General features: G+C 26.4%; 1 protein-coding gene across 8 annotated transcripts in view; it reads left to right on the top strand.

The window, feature by feature from the left end:
• The window catches only part of LOC136081661 (uncharacterized), a 180240-nt gene that overhangs the window by 153666 nt on the left and 4740 nt on the right, over positions 1-21834 (top strand). For all 8 annotated transcript variants that reach the window (XM_065799296.1, XM_065799292.1, XM_065799291.1 and 5 more), the window contains 7 exons: positions 4756-4863; positions 12022-12162; positions 14291-14537; positions 14910-15102; positions 15646-15928; positions 16524-16696; positions 21400-21607. In XM_065799296.1, the coding sequence (XP_065655368.1) occupies positions 4756-4863; positions 12022-12162; positions 14291-14537; positions 14910-15102; positions 15646-15928; positions 16524-16696; positions 21400-21607 (1353 nt within the window). The remainder of the gene's footprint in view (positions 1-4755; positions 4864-12021; positions 12163-14290; positions 14538-14909; positions 15103-15645; positions 15929-16523; positions 16697-21399; positions 21608-21834) is intronic.

The following is a 21834-nucleotide window of genomic DNA, read 5'->3' as shown; positions in this document are numbered from 1 at the left end:
AGGACAAGATAAAGGAGATAAGTGATCACTATTTGATACAGATGAAACACTGATTTGTTGAGAAGAAAATGAAGAACACGTAGCAATGTCAATTGAGGTTGCAATAGATTGCGATGTTTGTGCCACAGCAGATGTTATTATTTGGTATGCAAAGAGCATGTTGCAGATGTCCAAAAATGGTTTCAAATTTCGTGAAAAATGGTTTACAAAGACTTTTGATGTTCTATCTAGTTGCAGAATCTGACTTATAGAAATTTTGATGTTAAAAAACTTACCGTTTAGTTCAAGAGTTACTTTATATGAAGGGTTGTTGGTTGCAAATATATGCAGTACATGTACATTTCTACAGCCAATATTTAAATGAGCTGGTAATGGAAATTTACAAGCTAAATAAGTTTTAGCTTTACCATAAAATAGATTTGTTTTCTTGTGAGGTCCATGATGCACTAAATTAAATTTAACAATCATAATATTACTATTTAATTGGGTCGGCTAATAATCATAATTAAATAATTTAAAAAATCACTATTATTCTTTAAAAAAATTTTTTAAATATATGGATAATTTTTATATATCATATATAGCTTGAAGTGGCTATATGGTAAATTATAGGTATGGAAAAAGCTGAGAATATGCTGTTTTTGTTTTTAATGATTTTCATGCAGAATCATCATAAAAAAGTATCATATAATTTTAATTTCAGCATTTTAAATTTTATTTTGCAGAATTTTGCCTTTAAACTAATTTTGGTGGGTGAAAAGAGTTTGCATTCAAAAAAAAATTATTATATAACCACCTTAATTAATTATATTTGTTAGTTTTTGTGTAAATGATTTTACAATTATAAAATAAGAAAACCCAAATATTCTTAGTAGTAAAAGGCTATTAAAAAAAAAAGTTTGTATAACAGTTCTAATAAAGTATATCATTATTATGAACAAAAAATCAAGTATACTAAATGCTCACTGTTAAAAACCGCCCCTCCCCCTAACACTATGTAACGGAAGTGGAAATACCTCCACTGCGTGGAACAATAGGGTGTGTGGTCAGGAATATTTTTTATGAAATTTAGCAGGCACATAGAAAATACATCTATACAGTTCTATATCTATACCGAATAAAAATCACTGGTAACTGTAAAAAAACAACAGAATTTATAACAAAAATTAACAGTAACAGAAACAGTTTAATTAAATAATTAAAAAGTGTAACAGTAACAGTAAAAGAGGTGGAAATGGAACCTTCACTGGGTCAAAAAATACGGTATGCGGTCAGGAATTTTTTTTAATGAAATTTGGTAGACACATAGAAAATTGATTTATACAGTTAACTGGAAAATTTCAAATATGTACCAACATGCCTTCGATATCAATGCAGTTCCAGAATATGAATGAAATTTTAAATAACAATAAAAAAACTGAAAAATTTATTACACGTAAAAAAAACAACATAATTTATTCAACATAAAACAATCTACTTTTTTAATAAAGTCTAAGCTGATATAAAATTCTAAAAAAAAGACAAATAAATACTTCCTTACCACACTGACTTCGAGCACGATGTGAAAAAAAAGGTCACAGTTTTTGTCTTTAAAATTGGTGCCTTAAAAACCCAGATACGCAGATACCTTTTTATACTGTTAAATCTATCATATTTATTTTTACATAATGTAGTTATAATTTTTAAAATTTTCATATAATTTTGCTTTATTTGAGACTCAACATAATACACTTTTGAATAATTTTTTTTAGATAATTTTAAGAACTTGTTATAAGTTCAAAGGTCTTGGGGGACCCCTAAAAATATTTTCTATTCAAATATTTTTCAAAACCAGGTTTTTTTTTAATTATATAGAACGCATAAGGGGGTCTTAGCATATATATTTCAAAGATGTTGTTTTTTGGGACAGAAAATTCACATCCTTTATATCATGGATCCACTAAATTTGTAGTCAATTAAATGTTGTGTATGTGAAAATTTCTTTTTCTGGCAATTCTGGCATTGTAGCAACTTTTCCCTCATTTTTTTAGTATTGGGTTGCAAAGAATATTGTTATAAAAAGATTTTTATAAATCTGAAAAAGTTTTTGCCACGATGGAGAGACTATGGCTATTGGTTTTAATAACTTAATAAACCTATCCGCTTTATCCCAGAATACTTCTGATAAATTTAGGTTTTGAATAGTCTCAGCAAGTGGTTTATCATCATCTACAGCTAATCCTTTATCCTGCTAATCACCTTTTGTTGTGAAAACTATTCATATAGTGGAAAAATTGAACTCCATCTGAATAAACAAAAATATTAAAACAAAATACTAAGCTGTCTAATTTTTACTCTACTTACATTCAATGATATTTAGTACATTTATACATTTATATTTATATGATATTTGATATTTATATATTTCATCTTATAAAGATCATTTAGGAAATGATCTTTATAAGATAATATTTAATATGGTTATTATGTTTGATAAATTATTTTTAATAAAACTAGTTTTAAAACTTTTAATGATTGTGTTGCTTGTCATAATTTCTGTCATTATACATTATATGCCATAGTTTGTGTTAATTTTACTGTCATAATTTGTGTTTTTTTTTAACAATTTTAATTATGTGAGTTCTTTATTGCTTTTGCCATTGTGCAATCTTGCTGGGAAGCTACTATTGATTTAAGGTTACTTGCATTAGTGAAAATCAAATTTAGTGTATAAGCTAGGCATCAATAAGGGTATATGTGAGGATAATCATGAACTGTTAGATGCCATGCTCTTTTCATATTGGCTGTATTGTCAGTACATGTATCTAGAACTTTCATAGGTCTGACTTTACACAGTATTTTTAAAATTACTTTTGCTATATTTTTGCCAGTATAATTTTCTGCACCTTAAAAAGTGTGTTTAATAAATCGTTATCTACAAAAATTATTTCTTATTCTATTTTTATTTCTTATTTATTTTTTATTCTAAAAACCTTAATTTAGTTACTACTTTTGAGAATAAGAAATAAAATATGGTATCCAACTATTATAAGATAAAGTAATCTTAATAGATTACCTGTTTAGATGCTGATCTAAAATACTTGCGAGACCAAGAAGTTATTGTAACAACGAAATTATTGATTTCTTCATTCCTGCAATCTGTAAATTACAGTAATCAATGATCCACTTAATAACTAATTATTATTACTGATAGAGAAATTTATTATATTTACAGTTGTTTTCATTTAAATTCTAATATTCACACATACAAGTTCTCAATTATTCAAATTCTAAATTATATAAATTCTAAATTATACACATTGTTATATAAAGTTTAAAATTATATTAAAGTTTGAGACCCCCTATCTAGGGCATAAATCAGTATTTATCTAAATCCATCCTATAAATTTAAACTTTTTTTTTTACCTGATATTGTTCTAACCATCACATAAAATTGCAACATTGGAAGCAGTTATGACAAGAACTTAATGTTTTGTTGAGGTTTCATTATAAACCCTTTTAAGTAAGAATTTAGGCAACATATCATGGTCAGGTGATTTAAATGCAGTTGGCAATTTTGCAAGAAATTTCATCCACAGTTTATTTTCAAAAAGTCTTAATGAACATTTAGTACCATAGACGGCATGTGCTAAATCCATTTGTGATACATCCTATTTTAAAAATTTACATCATGATTTTAATTTTTAGTTGTTTTCTATTTTACTATTTACTTCATTTATAGCTAGACCATTCAATGAATTAAATATTTATAATAATTAAATTAATTACTTGCTTTTCTTTTTTATTAATGGTTTTGTCTGAGGAAATATAGGTTTTATAGGCAATATTATTAAATATAGGCAATTTTATTAAGGTGTAAATGGAACTTTTTTGAAAATTGTAGTTGTTTGAGTCTATTCCAATTCATTCTTATTCTGTTTACGGTTTTTAATTCTTGAGGTTTTAGGCCTACTTTTCCTTTTACAAGAATTCAAATGACAAAAAATTAAATCCATTGAAGTTTAGTAAATACAGTTAGTGGTGTGTTTATGTGCCTTTTTTTTTTTTTTTTTTTGCAAGTTTCTGGATGCAAAATTTGAATACAGCTTGTTGAGTTTTAAAACTTCCATGTTATACAGGTGCCTCATTAAACAATGTAGCAACAAAACCTTTCTTTCTGTATAGCATAGTTTTAGTTGTTTGGTTTATTTACATATATTAGTTATATTATTTTTTAGAGTTTATACAACATTTACTAAATAAAAATTTGTGAAACGAAAATTTAAATTTTTTTAAATTCATCATTATTTAAAATAAAAAATATGTTACAAACTAAAAAATTTAGCTCTCAAGATCAACCTATGTTGAAAGTTTAATATATGAGTATGATGAAATAAAATAAAAGTTGACTTGAAACAATTACTTTTGATAGCAAAATTTTGTTTTTATTTTGCTGTTTGTTTGTTTTTTAAATATTTTAGTCTAAATTGTTGTAGCTGATATATAATACACATTTTTATTAAATAAAATGCATGCATGTTTATAGGTTTAATGCCACTGTAACTATTTAAAAGTTCAATAATATCTAAATTCTAAAAAATAGTACCAAAAATAAAACCAATTAAAAATGTATTTTTAGAAGTGCTTGGGTTTTAGAGTTGCATCTTAAAAAAAAAACATTTGTTTTTAGTTGATGCTCTAGTTAAGTTGTGTTATTAAATCCTCTATTCTTACCTCTTCAAAATCTTGATATTGCATTTCAAATTTGTTTTAAAGGAAGCAGAGTCAAAACTACGGAAAGCAGATTTAGACAAGCGTGAAATAATGAATCGAAGACGGATGCTTGGAAATATACGTTTTATAGGAGAGTTGTTCAAGCTTAAAGTAAGTTAAAGGTATTTTTTAAAATTGTAAATGTGCTACATTAATTGCTACATTAAATGATAATGTGCTACATTAAGGTGGTCTTTTTTAAAATTTTCTTTTCTTTTTTTCGTATAAAATGTTTGTAAAACTTTTTTGTAAAAGTTCACAAAATATTAAATTATTTACAAGTAGTATGTTTTCAAATGAGCATTTGATCTAAAAATGAATACCAAAAATAATAAATTTTAAACTAATTCAAGATAGGATCAGATTAATGAGTATTATGTAATGAGTGTGATGTGCAATATTTAAACACTGTTTTTTATCCTTTATTAACAGGATATACGCTGTATTGATTAATAACAAATTTTATTTAATACTTAAATAAAATTTGATTAATTAACAACTACTTTTTTATATTAAAATTGTTCTTGACATATCTAAGGCTTTCTTTCTAGTTTAGCATGTAGGTCTTCTCTTAAGCTTGCTTTATATGGTGTATCTGAAAAAGATTTTGAGATTATCAAATCATTTTTCTCTAATTGCTTTATTAAAGTCATTCTCAAAGGCGAACATTTTTTTTTATTTCTTGTAACTTTCTGGGTACCACATGATTCTATCCTTGCTCCTGTATTGTTTCTTATCTATATTAATGATCTTCCTGACAACCTTACATTTAAAGTGGTTCTATTTTTTTAATGATTCAACTTTATATTCCTGTCTTTCAAAAAGTTTTCTTTTTGATTACTTAAAAGAGGCAGCTGATCTGATCTCGAGCCTTGTCTTAAAGAGTTAAGCTGCTGCCAGTTTCTGTGCGCATAAAGCAATTTTATGTATGCCTAGAGGGTTTCCATAAAGCGACTTTTTATCATTTTTTTAGTCTTTAAATTATTCTATAAGCGGTAAGATAAAAGAAGTAATTAATTTTATAAAAAGCCATGTTAACTTTTGAATGATGATCATGTTGTTGCAAAAGTTTAAATGGTGGCCTATAACTGGACCTTATTTTGAAATTATTAGAATTGTTTGATTTTTCATACTTATTACTAATTAAAACATGAGTTACTTATTTTTAATCTTATTGCATTTTCAACCTACTATATTGGATTAATTGAGAAAGAATCAGTAAATTCCCTTTGAACAAGCGTAAAACCATTCATTCATTGGCAGGGTTTTTAAATATTCCAACAACAACCTTTTTTCATCGACTTAGGACTGGTGATCTGTAAGTGTGTGCGTCAGCTGTGGAACCTTTTTTAATAGATCAAAGTAGAAAGCATCGTAGTAAATTTATTTTTTCTTATTTACAATTTTACGTTGCAAGACCAAGATTTGACCAACATACAAATGAATGGTTTGATGGAAAGATTGGCATTTGGCCATTTGTAAAGAAAGAGCCTGCAAAGAATAGAGTAAGAATCAAAATGAGGGAACACTAGTTACAACTCCCATTGTTATAGATAAATTTGAGTATCGCAACATGCTATGAAATAATGTTTTACCAGCCATACATTCAAAATGGCCAGGAAATCATATTGAAAAGAGTCAAACTATTTTTAAGCAACACAACAATGCAAAATTGCATATAGCCATTAATGATTCTGAAATTATGACATCTCAGGATGAGTTTGATATTCATTTATTTTGTCAGCCATCAAATGGTCCAGATATAAATATCCTAGATTTAAGATATTTTAGAGCACTACAAAGTAAATATTTCAGTAACAGCCCCTCCAATGTTGGCGAGATAATCAAGCTTGTACATGAAACGTTTGACGAAATAAAAGGTGGTGCACTTAATAAAGTTTTCTTATCGCTTCAAGATTGTATTAAAGCAATACTGAAAGTCAATAGGGGATATTGCTACAAACAACCTCATATTGAAAAGAATTGATTAATCAACCAAATAAACTTGTCAGTTTCTCTTTTTGTTGAAAAAAGTGTTCTAAGAAAACCCTTTAATTTTGATAGCAATAAATAATCTGGATTTTTGATTTAGTTTATTATAACTTCATTTATAAGCACAAGTAGATAAATATACAAAAAGAAGATAAAAGGATAGCCTAGTTTTGGTTTGCTGTGGTATATAGCTATGCAATTGTGTGTATATGCACATACACATAAGTCATAGCGTGAAATTTTATGGGGAGGGGGCGGCGAAGCACCAAAAAACCTAAATTAATAAATAATGCACTACAAATAAAACTACAAAAGTAAAAAAAAAACATTGAAAAAAAACGTCTGGAGAGACAGACATGAACATTTCGGCCTCCCTTCACAGTAGCTGAGGGGGTCATATCCCCCTATATATATATATATATATATATATATATATATATATATATATATATATATATATATATATACATACAGTGGCGGCAAAAAGTCATGCACCCAACTGAAAAATAACACTTTTTTACTATTTACACATATAAATTTTATTTAAAAAACACTAATAACTGTCCCAAATGTTAGCAACATGATATATAAATGCCTTAAAAATAAAAATAATATGTTTATTATATTGTATGGCCACCTTTGGCTTTGAGGACATGCATGATACGCCGTGGCATAGACTCGACCAATGAATGTAAGATTTCTAGAGTGATGCTTTCCCACGCTTCATTCAAACACCTCCACAAATCTTCCAAACCAGTGGGTTTGGATACCTGCAGCTTTCGGAAGATGATCTCCCACAGATGTTCAATGGGATTGAGGTCAGGGCTCTGAGGAGGCCACTCCAAGACTCCAAGTGTTTAAACCAGCTTTCTGCAGCCTGGCTCTAACAGTCCTAACAACCAGCCTGATTCTATATAGTCTATACAGCCTGGCAGCTATATCAGGGGCAGTTAACCGCCTATCCGCTAAGCTCATTCGGACAAGAAGACGATCATCTCTAGTTGACGTCTTCTTTGGATGACCACTGCGGGATCTATCAGCCACCAATCCTGTCTCCCTGTATTTCCTCATCAGCCTAGTTACTGTTGACTTGCTTATTCCAATTTTCTGAGCCACTGCATCAAAAATCGACCCATTCCTGACCTGCACAACCACCTCAAGCCGCTCTTCCGCAGTCAGCTTCTTCGGTCCAGTCATGATAATAATTTTATAAAATAAATCTAAAATAAAAAAAATTGTTTTATAATACGAAGTAACATGAAATACATCATTAAACAATATTTAGAATGAAAAATAGTGCCAAATAAATGCTAAGCAAGTAAAATTTGTGACTCCCAATTCCAAGTCTTAATTGCACAATTAGGCCCATCATATTAACCTCCATTTTCCAAAATGAAACAATAAATAATGCAACCAATGTAAAAATTACAAGTAATATCCACTAAAAACCGAAAAACAAATACAAAATAACATGGACTGGTAAGTGACAAGCCCAAAATACAAATAAATAAAGTATTATCAAATATATCAATTGTAAACAAAATTTAAAGGGACATCAGCTGATCACATAAATTAACATCCAAATTACCACAAAGTTACTAAAAATTAAAAGTCACAAAAAAATTTAAAGTTCCTACACAAAGTAAACAACCTTGACATTAAAGAACTTGAAATCTGGTTGTTTTTATTTTCAAAACCTATTCTATAATCAAAATTTTGTTGTAAAAGTTGCTGCATGACTTTCTGCCGCCACTGTATATATATGTATATATATACATACATACATATATATATATATACATATATATAATACAAGTTTTCAAATATTTTTTATTTTCTCGAAAAATTCATTTAATACATACATTTGATTTTTTTCTTTTCAATATTAGTAATAAAATCAAATCGGAACAGTATTTCAGAACAAAAAAAAAATGTGAAATCAGAACAGTATTTCAGAATGGAGCTAGTATTTTTTAATGTTTAAGTTTTATTTATTTTTAAAAAATTTTTTAGCTCTTTTTATTGCAATTGTTTTTTTGGTTTTCCTTCTTCAACATTTTTTTTAAACTCAAAATTAAATTAAAAAAAAACGTGTTCTGATGCTGCATTAAAAATTTGCACATAACATAGATTAAACTTTATTTTATAACGCAAATTCAAGCGCTTATTTTTTTAATAGATGATATATACAGTAATATAATTTTAATAAATGGTGTTTAGAAAAATAATCTTTGCTGATGGGCAATATTGTACGATTCTGGAACCATCCAACTGAATGAATGAAAAAAGGTGAAAATTTGGAGCAATTATTAAAATCTTATAATCAAGGTGTTTCTCAACTCAACATACAAAAAATGATTTAGATATCTTTAGATGGGCCTTATGTTAATTAAAATTTTTTAAGACTGGTAGAAGAAGATCACGAACCTAATGAGTATGCAGTCTGAATAGATATTGACATGTTTTTCTCCACACAGTTCATGGAAACCTAAAAACATCAATCAATAAATCTGAATGAAAGCATGATGAAAAATTGAAAGCAATGTGGAAGTTTTCCAAATGAAAAATTGTCCACACTTAAAGTAATTTTTTTAGACAACTTGACCACATTTTTATATAAGTAAGCGTTTTAAGTATTTGCGGCAAAATAAAGAAACTAGAGAATAAAACAGCAATACTCGAAGAAAAGAACCGAAGACTATACGAAATAGAAAATCTAATAAAGACAAGCCAAAAAAAAAATTCGCATATTGAAAAAAAGAAAATTGTCAAAAAAATAAAACTAAATATTTTACTCTTTTTATTTTCTTATTTTAGGGCGTTTGTTATCACTATGCCCCATTTTAGGGCGTTTGTTATTATCCACTACCAAAATTGATACATGTGGAAGAAGAAAAAAAGATAAAAATATAACAAAAAAAAAAATTATTTTAGATAAACAATTTTATTCAACTTTTTTCAGTCAGTATATTAAGGAAATACTTTATAATTTGCGTTAGAAACACAGACAATTTTTAAATTTGTTTTTCAAATGTCTTTGCTAAACTTTACTGTTTTTATTGCTCATGAAAGCAAGAAAACTAATTGCTATTTATTTGTAAAATAAAAAAAAAAAATTTTAACAAGTTTTTCATGTAAAAAAATGAAACGATGCTCCAAAATCTTGTGGGCTAGTGCATTGTTAATTTACTGAGCTTTTTTAACAAAATTTTAGGAGCCTATTTACAACTTTTTTTGAAGTTTTTAAATTCATTTTTTTAAACAGAGCAATCAATATGTTCATTATCTCTAGTGATTCATTTTAACATGGGAAATTAGGCAATATAAAAGAAACAATTTCAGATATGCATCCAATGCGATAATTACATTTTTTAAAGAAACTATGTTATTCTTTTAATTAACTTATTTCGTCATTGCAAAATTTATTAATCAAATTATATTTTTTACAAATAAATAACAATGTATTTGAAATAGCTGATTGTACCATGATAGGTTTTTGTCAAGAAATACCCCAAAATATTTTATATATTCAGATGAGAAAACTTTTTTACCCTTAATTCTAATTTAACATTATCATTATCATTATCTTTTTTTCATTTTGAGGCTGAAAAATAATAAAATGAGTTTTATTTTTGTGAAAATAGTTTTATAATGGAAAAATAATGAAACAAATATACATAGACATGCAAAAAACATTGTTGAATTTCAAAGTGTCACCCAAACATAAGGTTTTCATATTATTTTTACTAATTAAAAAGTTATTAGTAAGTTTATTCTTAGAAAAATATTTTTTTTATTAAAAGTTTTTATCATTATAATTTTTCTAGAAAAAAACTCATGCACTGACCCACTAGAAAGCCGAGCCAAAAGTTGTTAATCACATAACAAATACGCCTCCATTTAAAGAATTATAAATTCGTATTGGTAATGATGTGTCCACAGATTTATACTAAAAGACTGTGAAAATTCGACTTTTTTATTTTTTGTTTATGTTTTTTGCTTTTAATTTTTTTTTGAGTATTTCTTACGTAAATGTTAAAACAATAGAACTTTTTTAAGTAATTTAATGGTTATTCTTTTTAGATTTGAGAAATCGATTTTAAAATGTTCTACTTTTTTTAATAAACCAGTAAGTAGTTTTTATAGGTTCAAACATTTTACTTCAAATTACCAGTAAAGAGTTACGAGGCATATTTGTTATGTGATTAGCAACTTTTGGCTATTTTGTTGTGAAAGCAAGGATTTCTTTTATATCACTGTTTCCGCTTTGTCCTAAAATAATAACTTGAGTTATTATTTTAGGACAAAGCAGAAAACATTTTACTTTAAATTTATTAAACATTCTAATATTTTATTAAAAAAAAATTTTCAAAATATTAGAATGTTTAATAAGCTATATTGATAAAACTACATTAATTAAAAAGATTTGCATTTGCTTAAAACGTGATTTATTTATAAATATTCAAATACAAAATTGCTTCAGATTTGCAAAGACTTTTAATATCTTATACAACTTTTACTACTCGTTCGGCAAAAATGTTGGATGGCACATCACTAGTTCTAGCATACATAGCAAATAAGTTTCTTATTTATATGCACTGATTAAAATTATATACACTGATTATCGTGAATAAATTGCATATCAAAACTTTCAATTGTGGTTAAGTCGTTATAAAAGATGTGTTTTTTATCAACGACTCTAAAAAAAGAATACCAAAGTTTTGAAAATTTAAACATTAAAAAATATATATATATTTTTTAATTATTACAGTATATGCAATTGAACTTGATATTTCGTTACAATTTTGTTTCCTTTTTTTAGGATTTTTTTTTTTTTTATTAGTAGATAAGTTTAGCTTTTTCCCACAAATTATCGAAACACTTTATTAGTTAAAAGATTCGAACTGCTGTGGTCAATTAGTTTTAAAAAATTACTTTAATCAAATTAAATCATTAGTAGTAATATTGCAAATAAAAATTGCAATAGTACTACTGATGATAAATACTGCAAGGCCTCTAGTACTATTTAATTTTTAGTAATGTTTTAATATAACATGGTTAAATGATGGTTAAGTTAAAAATAAGTTATTAGCAGTATATCTTATCATATATTGATAAAGTCATAATGCATTTTAACATACTATCCTTTAATTTAAAATTATATATACTGCTTTATGAGGAAAGGGGTTATATAAAAGTTGTTATATATTAATAGACAACTTGTATTTTTTGTAGTAATTTTATGAATTGAATTAAAAGGTTTAATTTTTTATTTAGATGATTTCAGAGAATATTATACATGATTGTGTAATCAAGCTTCTTAAATGTGAAAAAGTAGAGTCAGCAGAAGACCAATTAGAATGTTTGTGCAAACTTCTTGCAACTATCAGCAAAGATTTTGATCATCCTAAGGCTAAGGTTAGAAATTCAAATTTTACTTTTTTTTTGTTGTTGCTATAGAGACTAATCATCTTTAGAAGAGTTATGTCAGTTTTTAAGTTAATTTCAGTTATGTTATGAGTTGAGGTTTAGCCTTAGTAGAGTTTACGTAAGGCTATCTCTATCATTAGCACCTTCTTTCAATATACATTTAATATACAGTTTTTTATTTGATAAACATTCTTGATTCATATGTGTAAATTTTTCAAATTTTTTCTTGTAGACATAATATGCATTTTTTGGAAATATTATAGAATTTATTTTCTACGAAACCATTATTGTGACTTATATGATTCTTTCTTGTGTGTGTGTGTGTGTGTGTGTGTGTGTGTGTGTGTGTGTGTGTGTGTGTGTGTGTGTGTGTGTGTGTGTGTGTGTGTGTGTGTAACTGTAGCTGATTTTAATTGAATTTGTATTTAAAATTTTGAGTAATTTATTAGAGGATGAGGGGAGGGGAAGTGTTTATCCAACAATTTTAAAGAAGCTTTATAATTGTTGGATAAACACTCTCCCTCATCCTCACTTTCCTGTGTTAGTAGAAACCATTTTGCTCAGTTGAACCAAATTATATTTTTTTGTCTTTTTTTCTTCTTTTTTTTGTACTGGGTTACATTTACATATTAATGAAGCAAATAAATCTTTGTAAAAAAAAAATGATCGATAAAATAAAAATAACTTATAGATAACTTATTAAAAATGAATTATAACTTAACTAAAATAAATAATAAACTATATCAATAAGATTGTTTAGATTAAATAACTTTGTTGTTTATCTAATATAATTTTATGCAAAAACCTTTCTAAATAAAGTAACAACTCGCATTAATGTTTGTCAAAGTAATGCGTACATTTAAAAGTTAAATAAAGTTTCCAAACTTAAAATAAAAATTCTTTGCAGTAATGTAAACAAAAGAAATTATTTATAAAAGTATTCATAAAAAATCATTAGCATTGTTTTGTTACTTTATTTAAATGCTTTTCGACTATATCAAAACATAACTAATGATCATTATTTAATTTGAATGATTCTTATATAAAGATTATCAAAGAGATCATTGCTGTTTAAAGTCGTCGCTTATAAAATTTAATATTTTTAATATTATTTACATTTTTTATTATTTTACTTATAAAAAAGTTTTATATAATTAAACAATTCTACTAAAACTTTATAAAACTTTCAGTATTACTTTAATTAACATCATTTGCTACTTTTTTTTTTTTTTTTTTTTTTTCTAATATAAAAACATTAATAAAGATAAATGTGTCGAAGTTATTTATTTTCAACCTAAATATCAGCAATTATTATTAAACCGTCACCGGTTAAATCGTCAAAACAATATATTATATGCCAGGTTCTTCATTACATACATCGACTGACAAATAGCCTGACTCGCAGCGAAGTGCTGCTACATCGACTGAGGGTTTGGGATGGGGCAGCAATCTTTTTATTTATTATACTTCGGTTTTTTCTTTTTCTAAAAAGGCTGTATCAAATTCATAAATATTTCTGCTCCATCATAACTGCCCATTGTTACATGCAAGCAGTCATATATTTTTTATTTCCAGCGTTTCCTTGTTAAAGTTAAGTAAAGTTTTTCTGCGGTGTTATTTTTTATGAGTTGTCTCTTCAGGATTAACTGTTTGAATTTTTCAATTTAATTGTAATATATAAATTATCTGCAGACTTTAATGCAGAATACAGTTTTATTTTTTGAATCAGATGAGTTTAGTCAAGTTACATCATGTGCTTGTGATGCCAAAAATGTTAATAGTATTGGAGATAAGGTTATGCTGACATAAAGATTTTTGATGTACTCTATTAAAGAAGCCTTTAATCATCTCAAAGTCAGACATTCAATATTTTAAAGTTAATTGATCTTTGCTAATAAAACACAATTTGATGAATTAAATTTTTCTAGCATGTTACTTCATTCTCAACTAGAGATTTTCTTTTCTAACGGAAATCAAACATTGTATTTTAATTAGATAAGCTGAATTTTTTTATTTCAGCATATTGTAGGGCTTGACTTTCAAAATTTACTTAATTGGAAATATTTTATTCTCTTTTCTAATTCATATTAAATCATGATGATATATTTATTTTTAGTTACGTGTCGATCAGTATTTTGCTCAAATGAGCAAAATTATTGACCGTAAGAAGATATCAACTAGAATTAAGTTTGCTATCAAAGATATTATTGATCTGCGTAGTTGCAATTGGATACCACGTAAAGATGATAGCAATCCAAAAACAATTGATCAAATACACAAAGAAGCAAAATATGAAGAAAAAGAAATGAAAAAAATGAGACAACAGGATAAAATGAGACCAAAAGAAAGAGGATCTCAAAGAAGTGTGTTGAAGTTTGCAGTTTATTTTTTTAATTTAATTTTTGTGACAAATAACTGTTGATTTAAAAAAAAAAATTATAGATATTGGGCATGATAGTCCTGCTAAGCGACTATCATGCCCAATACCTATAATTTTTTTTTTTTAAATCAACAGTTATTTGTCACTGGACTAACATTCCATCTGAGTCAAAAAATTTTCCTGCTACACCAGTTAATGCAAGCAAGTTTAAAATTGCAAAGGTTGTTTATATAATTTTCTTGGATAATTTTTTTTTTCCTTTTTCTTTATTTGACTTGTAAAAAATTATTTTTTGTTTTTAAGTTTAATTCACAATTATAATTAAATAATGTAAACTTCGATTATTATTGTTTAGAAAATATATCTGAAAATATATCTCTTGGACCTGGTGGTTTTCGTTCTTCTTGGTCAAGAGGAGCTAGTGGTGGAAACAGTATTAGTAGTTCTGGTGCTCCTGCATCTGTTGAATCTGTTCAGAATAGACAGACAAATCGTTATGATGTTCTTAGTGAACAAATTGCACCATCAGGTTTTGACAGCAAACGAGGGTATGTTTTTAATTTGTTTTATTTTTATTTAGTTATTGATTGTATGTGTTATTTCAAATTGAATCCCAACCCAATCAGATATCAATATTTGTTTAAAAAATTATTTGTTCACATTTTTAGCTAATATTTAGAAATTTTTAAATGTTTTATTTGCCTATTTATAAAATTTTAATCAAATTCTAAACAAATTGTTTTGTTGAAGAAATAGGTTTCTTTATAAGAGTGGATCAAAAAAGAAAAAAATATATAAAAAATGCCTGTTGGCCATAAATATATTTTATAAAATAATTTAATTTTTTAAGTTATAATAATTTTTAGTGGTGCTTTAAGACCCATCAGTATTTATAGGGTCCCTAATGTTAAAAAGTTCTTTATAAGTAAGTCAACCTGGCACTCAAAGGAAGTGAAGTTATAAAAATTCAAAAATAAGGTTAAAAAAAAAAAATTGTTTTTATGAAACAATTTTTGAACAGAATTTGATTTTTTTTAAATATATCATGAATTATTATTTTTATTGCATAAATACTTTATCTTAAAAATTAGAAGTCGTGGATTAAATACTTCACAGACCTCAGGTGGTAAATCTAGCCGTGTAGATTGCAGTGCTGCAATTCGTGCTGTCCAGGATATAACTTCAATCAAAAATCAATTTTCTAAACACAGTCAAAATGGTTGTGATAGTCCCCGATCTAGTGCTCAAACTCCTGTTGAAATGATGGATGCAGCTTCTGACATTGATTCTACAGTAATTAAAATCTCTGAAGAAGACATGAGAAAAAAGACAAAATCTACAATAAATGAGTATCTAAGTATAAGAGATACAAATGTAAGTTTTCAACCAGTTTTAAGAGTTCATTTTAGTTTTTTGTTAGTCGACATTTTTCTTATTAAAACTTTTATTCTTTGGGTTCTTTTAATTCTATTTTGTTTAGGTTATAGTTATTACCGCTTTTTTTTGCTTTTTGCTATTAAGTGGCAAGATAAAAATAAAAATAGCGTTTGTATTAAAGTAGGATTTGTTTTTGGAATATTTTCAGTACGTTATGCTTCATAAAATGCAAGGTCTAAGTATACTTAGCTTATAATTATGTTGTTAATCTATAGTTGTTTCATCTCTAATTTTTATAACTTTTTAAAGCTCTCATGTTGAGCTAGTATCTGGTTAGTATCTATTTCGTATCTGTTTGAGAACAAGTATTTTCAGTATACTAAAAAAATAAACTTTTTTTAACCATCCTTATACAGATAAAATGTTTCTACATCCAGACTGCTTTACTATATATGTGTCCTGCTTTTATATTCAACTATTTTTTAGCATAATGTCATAGTTTGCAATTTGTGTCACTTTATATCCTATATAGTTGCATTTTTTTATATTCAATTTTATTTAATCTTTTATTTATATATTTTTATTAATTTAGGAAGCTATAACTTGTTTGAAAGAAGTTAATTGTTCGTATCTTTACTACTTGTTTGTTGAAGAAGCTATTACAATAGTTATTGAAATTAAATCAGAAGAAAGAAAGTCCATTGGAGCATTGCTTCATGACATGATAATTAAAAATGTAATAACTGTTGATCAGTTATGTAAAGGGTAAGTTTATTTATTTTAATATACATGTATGTGTGTATAAATGTGTATGTATTAATTTGCTGGGAGTAATTATGTGCACAAGCAGTGTAAAGTCATTCTAAAATGACCTTGGCTGGCTTGAAAAACTGCTTGACCTGTGACAGCTTGTACCATCTCAAACTATTAATGTTAACTTTTTCAATGTTTTTATAAAAGTTTTACAGTGTTATCATGGATCCTAATAATGCCAACCTAGCTGACCTATGAATGCCACTTATATTAAAAGAGTTCGCATCAAGGTACCCTGTGATGCAAATTTTTAAAACTTTTTGAATGTTCAGATCAAGTGAATTTACAACTATATAGTGTGCAATAAAAACTTTTGTAGATTTTTATTATTAATTTTTTAATGGTATATTTACCATTTTTTATAGACCAAAATAATAATTTGCTATTTAAAGTGTGGTATAGCATAAGTGTATATCGACATTTTCTATTGCGAAAATGCTAAAAAATACTTTAAAAAATGTTCATAACCTAAGCAAAGGACTACCAATTTATAAAACAAACAAAATAATAGGTCTTTGTTAACAAATTGTTTTATTCTTGAAACCTTTTTAAATCCATTTATTTTAAGATTAGGTGAAAAAAAAAACTGTAAACCTTTTTTTTTTTACATTGTTTTACCATTAAGTAGCATCTTATAACATTTTAAGACATATTCTTTTAGATTCACATTAGCAATAATATGGCCTGAGAAAACTCATGGGAAGATTTGATTAAGTATTTTCATGTTTATAAATTTGGAAAGACACTTAGACTTAACATCACACTGTGTGTAGTGGTGCATACTTAAATAGGTTTCAAGTCCACAAAATATTATTTTCAACTTTTATATCACAAGCCAAACTTAGTTAAATTCCATTTGCATTATTCAGTGACTAGATTTGTTTAATATTGAAGTTTCTGTCAAATCTTCTGATGCCACAAAAAGATTTTGTCTCTTGACTAAAGTGTCTTTGCAAGTTCTTTGAGTTAGAGTTTGTTGTTGTGGCAGTGAGCTTGTTTCATCCTTTACAGCAGGATTGACAAAACCTAGACAAGCGTAGGCTAAACTTCAGAAATTCTTAGTTATTGTTAATTCCTAGCATATTGAAATAGCCACCAGAAATATTGTGAGATTTAATAACATAGTACAACAAGACTTCATAAATTATTACAGTAGCCAACAACTATAGGGGAGAGTATGCACCTTTGATTCTAAAATTCAAGGAGCTTTATGTTAATAACAAACTCCTAAATTGATAATAAATATAGAACTAATATTAAATCTAATAGCAAATATACTTTATTAAAGTTTATTGGATTCATAAATATAAATAAGTTTTACAATTTTCTCTAATATTTATTTTTTCTTTAATTTGTTTTTTCCCCTGGATTTTAGGTCAAGGGTGCATACTCTCCCCTTCATGTAAAATTTTGGCTCTACCATCTTGCTTTCTGATGTTCGGTTTGTACTTTTGATTAGTTTGTTCAATTTGTTGTTTGACAGGCCCGTATTGTACATTTTAATTGTGCAAGGGCTAGAGTTGTCAATTTGGTGTGCTTGATGCTGGCTGGGCACCACTTTGACTTACAAACAAAATATACATGATTTATGGTTATATAAAATTTTGTTTTAAAATTTTTTTGTCAAATTTTCAATTTATTTTTAAAAAGATCAGAAACATTTCAACAATATACTTCCTGATATTTCATTTCCTAATATTCAAGACTTATTTTCAATATATGTAAAAATCATGGATTATCTTTTTCCAGATGTTTCTGGAATTCCTGATATTTTTCTTAACTTTTAATTTTCTGGATGTCCAAAACCTTTTCCATACATACAAGTGTAGGTATATATTTTTGTAATACATTTGTTTTTTAAGCTTTTTCATTCATCACTCATACAAAACTAAGAAGAGTTAAAAAAAATTAGTAACAACTCAGTTAAAAGCAAAATTAGGTGGAGAGTATATTCCAGATATTCTACTCAAACCATTTTTCAGATTTTTAAAATATGGTCTTGATGATCTATGGTAAATATTTACCGGAGGTAGTGGCAAATTTAGGCCTATCAGATGCTATTGTAAGTTATATGGATCTTTACAGAGATAATTCTTTATTGGAACTAACTTGAGATGTGATTTGTTTAACTGCTTTTGCTGCAAAAAATAAAAGGTCTATATTTGAGAGCATTTGTAGGGTGAACCTTTTCCTGAAAGACTAAGGCATATGCTGCAACACACATTTAGTTTTTTGTCAATGATAATTTACTCTTCAAGAGGATGTTTTCTTGCAGCTTTAAATGACCAATCAAAAACTATTAAAATCAATTAAATATTTCATGCAAGGATTTAATTAAGTTAATGTGCTCATCACACTTAATGACAATTTAGATATGATCTTCTTCGATGGCACAAAATGATGGCAAAAAGTTTTAAAAACGATGTTTGCTGCTCTTTAAAGTACTATTTCCCGTTTTCTCTTTTGACAGAGATTTTATCTTTTTGTGCTTTGCAATTATTTTTATCAAATTTTGGTTTAGGACAACCCTAATCTGTAAAGATTGATTTTCCTCGGACTCTCTCTTCAAACCTTTTAGCTATCAGTCATCTTAGTCATTTTATCCAAATTATTAAATTAAAAATAATTAAGTCAATTTAATATTAGTCTACACAAATAATTATTTGGTTTTCTTTTTTAAGAGAAAAAATAATTTTTTATTTTTATATAGGTATCCCGAGAAAATAAATTTTACAACCATTCTGTAACATTTTTATGCATTTTGACAGAAGTTTATATCTTAAAACAGGCTGAGATTTTTACGCAATGCATATTTGCCAATTCAAACCATGCTTTAAATAAAATCTCAATATTTTTGTTTCATAAAATGAAACTGGTACATTTACCAATTAAAGCAAAAAAGTATTGGTATTATATAGAAAAAACTAATGCAAGCACTATTTTAAAAACAACACTAATGCAACCACTATTTTAAAAATAGTATATTATCACATTAGTCGTAACATTTTAAGGTAAGAGTAGCAAAAAACAAAATTTAAAACTTCCATTATTCCATAATCAGTTGGCCAATCAGGCAGAAATTTTATCCATAGTTTTGTGTGGCCAAAGACTGCATATGAGCCAATTTTTATCAATTTATATAAAGTGGCTCTCATTCTAAAAGTTGTAATTATTGGCATATTGTAAAGTCGAATTTAAGCATTCATTTGTTTCACTTCATTTGAACATTTAAATTTTTATTTAATTTTTTTGCCAACATATAAAAGATTTCAAAATTTGCATCACAAGTTACCTCGATACATAAGTGGCATTTTTGTGTCAGCAAGATTAAAATTATCAGGATTGTGTCATTTTTGTGTGAGCTAGATTAACATTATCAGGATCTGTGACAAACGTGTTTATTAAATGAGGTTAATAAGAAAAGAATTTTCTTATTAACCTCATTTAAAAAATAATTTCATGACTGATTACATTTTAGTAATGATTTTTTGATTGTAACATTTTTTTTTTTTGTTATTTCTAGTTCCACTAAGTTTTATTTGTTTTCCTTACACTCTGCTTTGGTTTTGCTTCCTTTTTTTTTCTGATTGTTTCTTTTCTAATTTTTATATTGCTATTTTAACTGTTTATAGCAGTTTTATCTTTTTATCGCACTTCTTCCTTTTTTTCAACTAGAATAATCGGACCCAGTTATGCAATAAGGAAAAACTAACAATTTTTAAAATATAAGTTAATTGTTAAAAAAAAGGCTTCTTACAAATACCTATAATATTATTCTTATGTTAGTCTCATTAGCAAGAAGCTGTGAATGTATTGTTAATAATTTCATATTGTAGAACTGAGATACATCTAGTTTTAAAATTGTTTTTCTTGATTCTTAATTTTATTAAATCTCAAAATATTGTAAATGTTGGTAGTTTCCTATTATGGGGTCCAATTTATTCATTTCTTTAATTGACTGTGAATTAAATGTAACTAAATTTAAAAAAAATTTAAATTATATTAAAATTAATGAGAAATCTAAAAAATTTTAAATTTAAAAACAGCAAGAGAGTAAAAACTTTAAAGTGAGACTGTTTTTTTTAAAAAAAAAAAAGGCTTTTTTATTATTAAAAACTTAATTCTTGAGTTGAAAACTTAAGTTTGATACCTTTAATTTTGTTTTAATGTAATAAACGTTTTAACAAATCTTTATCACTGTTTATAATGAACAGGTTATTGATATTATTAAATATTCTTGTATCTATTTTTTAATTTTGGTTGATTCATATTTTATGTTAAGACTATAGTTTATAACTTTATGAAGAAATTATGTAATGTAATATAATAAAGTAATGAAAAAGTTTGTTAATATATTTTATTAGTTATATTATGTGTTTTACTGAAGTAAATATGTGTAACTATCGCCTATTATAAAATAATTTAAATGTTTATTTAACAAAAAAATTATATACTCTTAATCGTGTTGACATTATTTATGTGTATGGTTAATGCATAGTTAATATAATAGCTAACTATTTCTTGGTAATAATTAATTGTTTAATGTTAGATTTTTTTTTATCTTGCACAATGTTTTAATGTGTCTAATTTTATTTCTTTTCCAATTTTTAATAATAATTTCAAATGATTAAATTAATTTTGAATTGAATATTTAGGCTTGCATCTATTGTGCAAAATGCTCCAAATTATGCTGTTGGTATACCACATTTTTATAAATATCTTGGGGAAGTGATAGGTCCTATGGTTTATGATGGTGCGGTTCCTCTAAATAGAGTCAAAGATACTTTAGAACCATTAGTCAAGCCAAACAAAGCAGGCGATGTTATGGCTGAGGCTTTATCAGTAGCTGTTCAAATTGCTGGTGTATGTTCTTTTTTTGATTTATATTTAATATAATGCATCCGATACAGGATTTTTATACTAAAGCCATGCATTTTCTTAGTATTTAAATATTGGTTGTCAATTTTAAATATTTTTATAATAAAGATAAAGTTTACGATGAATATTTGAAATATGTTTCATATTCCTATTTTATATGCCAAGCTATATTAATAAAATATCAGGATTATTCTTGATCAAGTATTTCTATG

Source organism: Hydra vulgaris, chromosome 06 (genome assembly GCF_038396675.1).
Source record: "Hydra vulgaris chromosome 06, alternate assembly HydraT2T_AEP".
Lineage (NCBI taxonomy): Eukaryota > Metazoa > Cnidaria > Hydrozoa > Anthoathecata > Hydridae > Hydra > Hydra vulgaris.
Note: the sequence above shows the minus strand (reverse complement) of the source record. Positions and strands in the feature narration are given on the sequence as shown.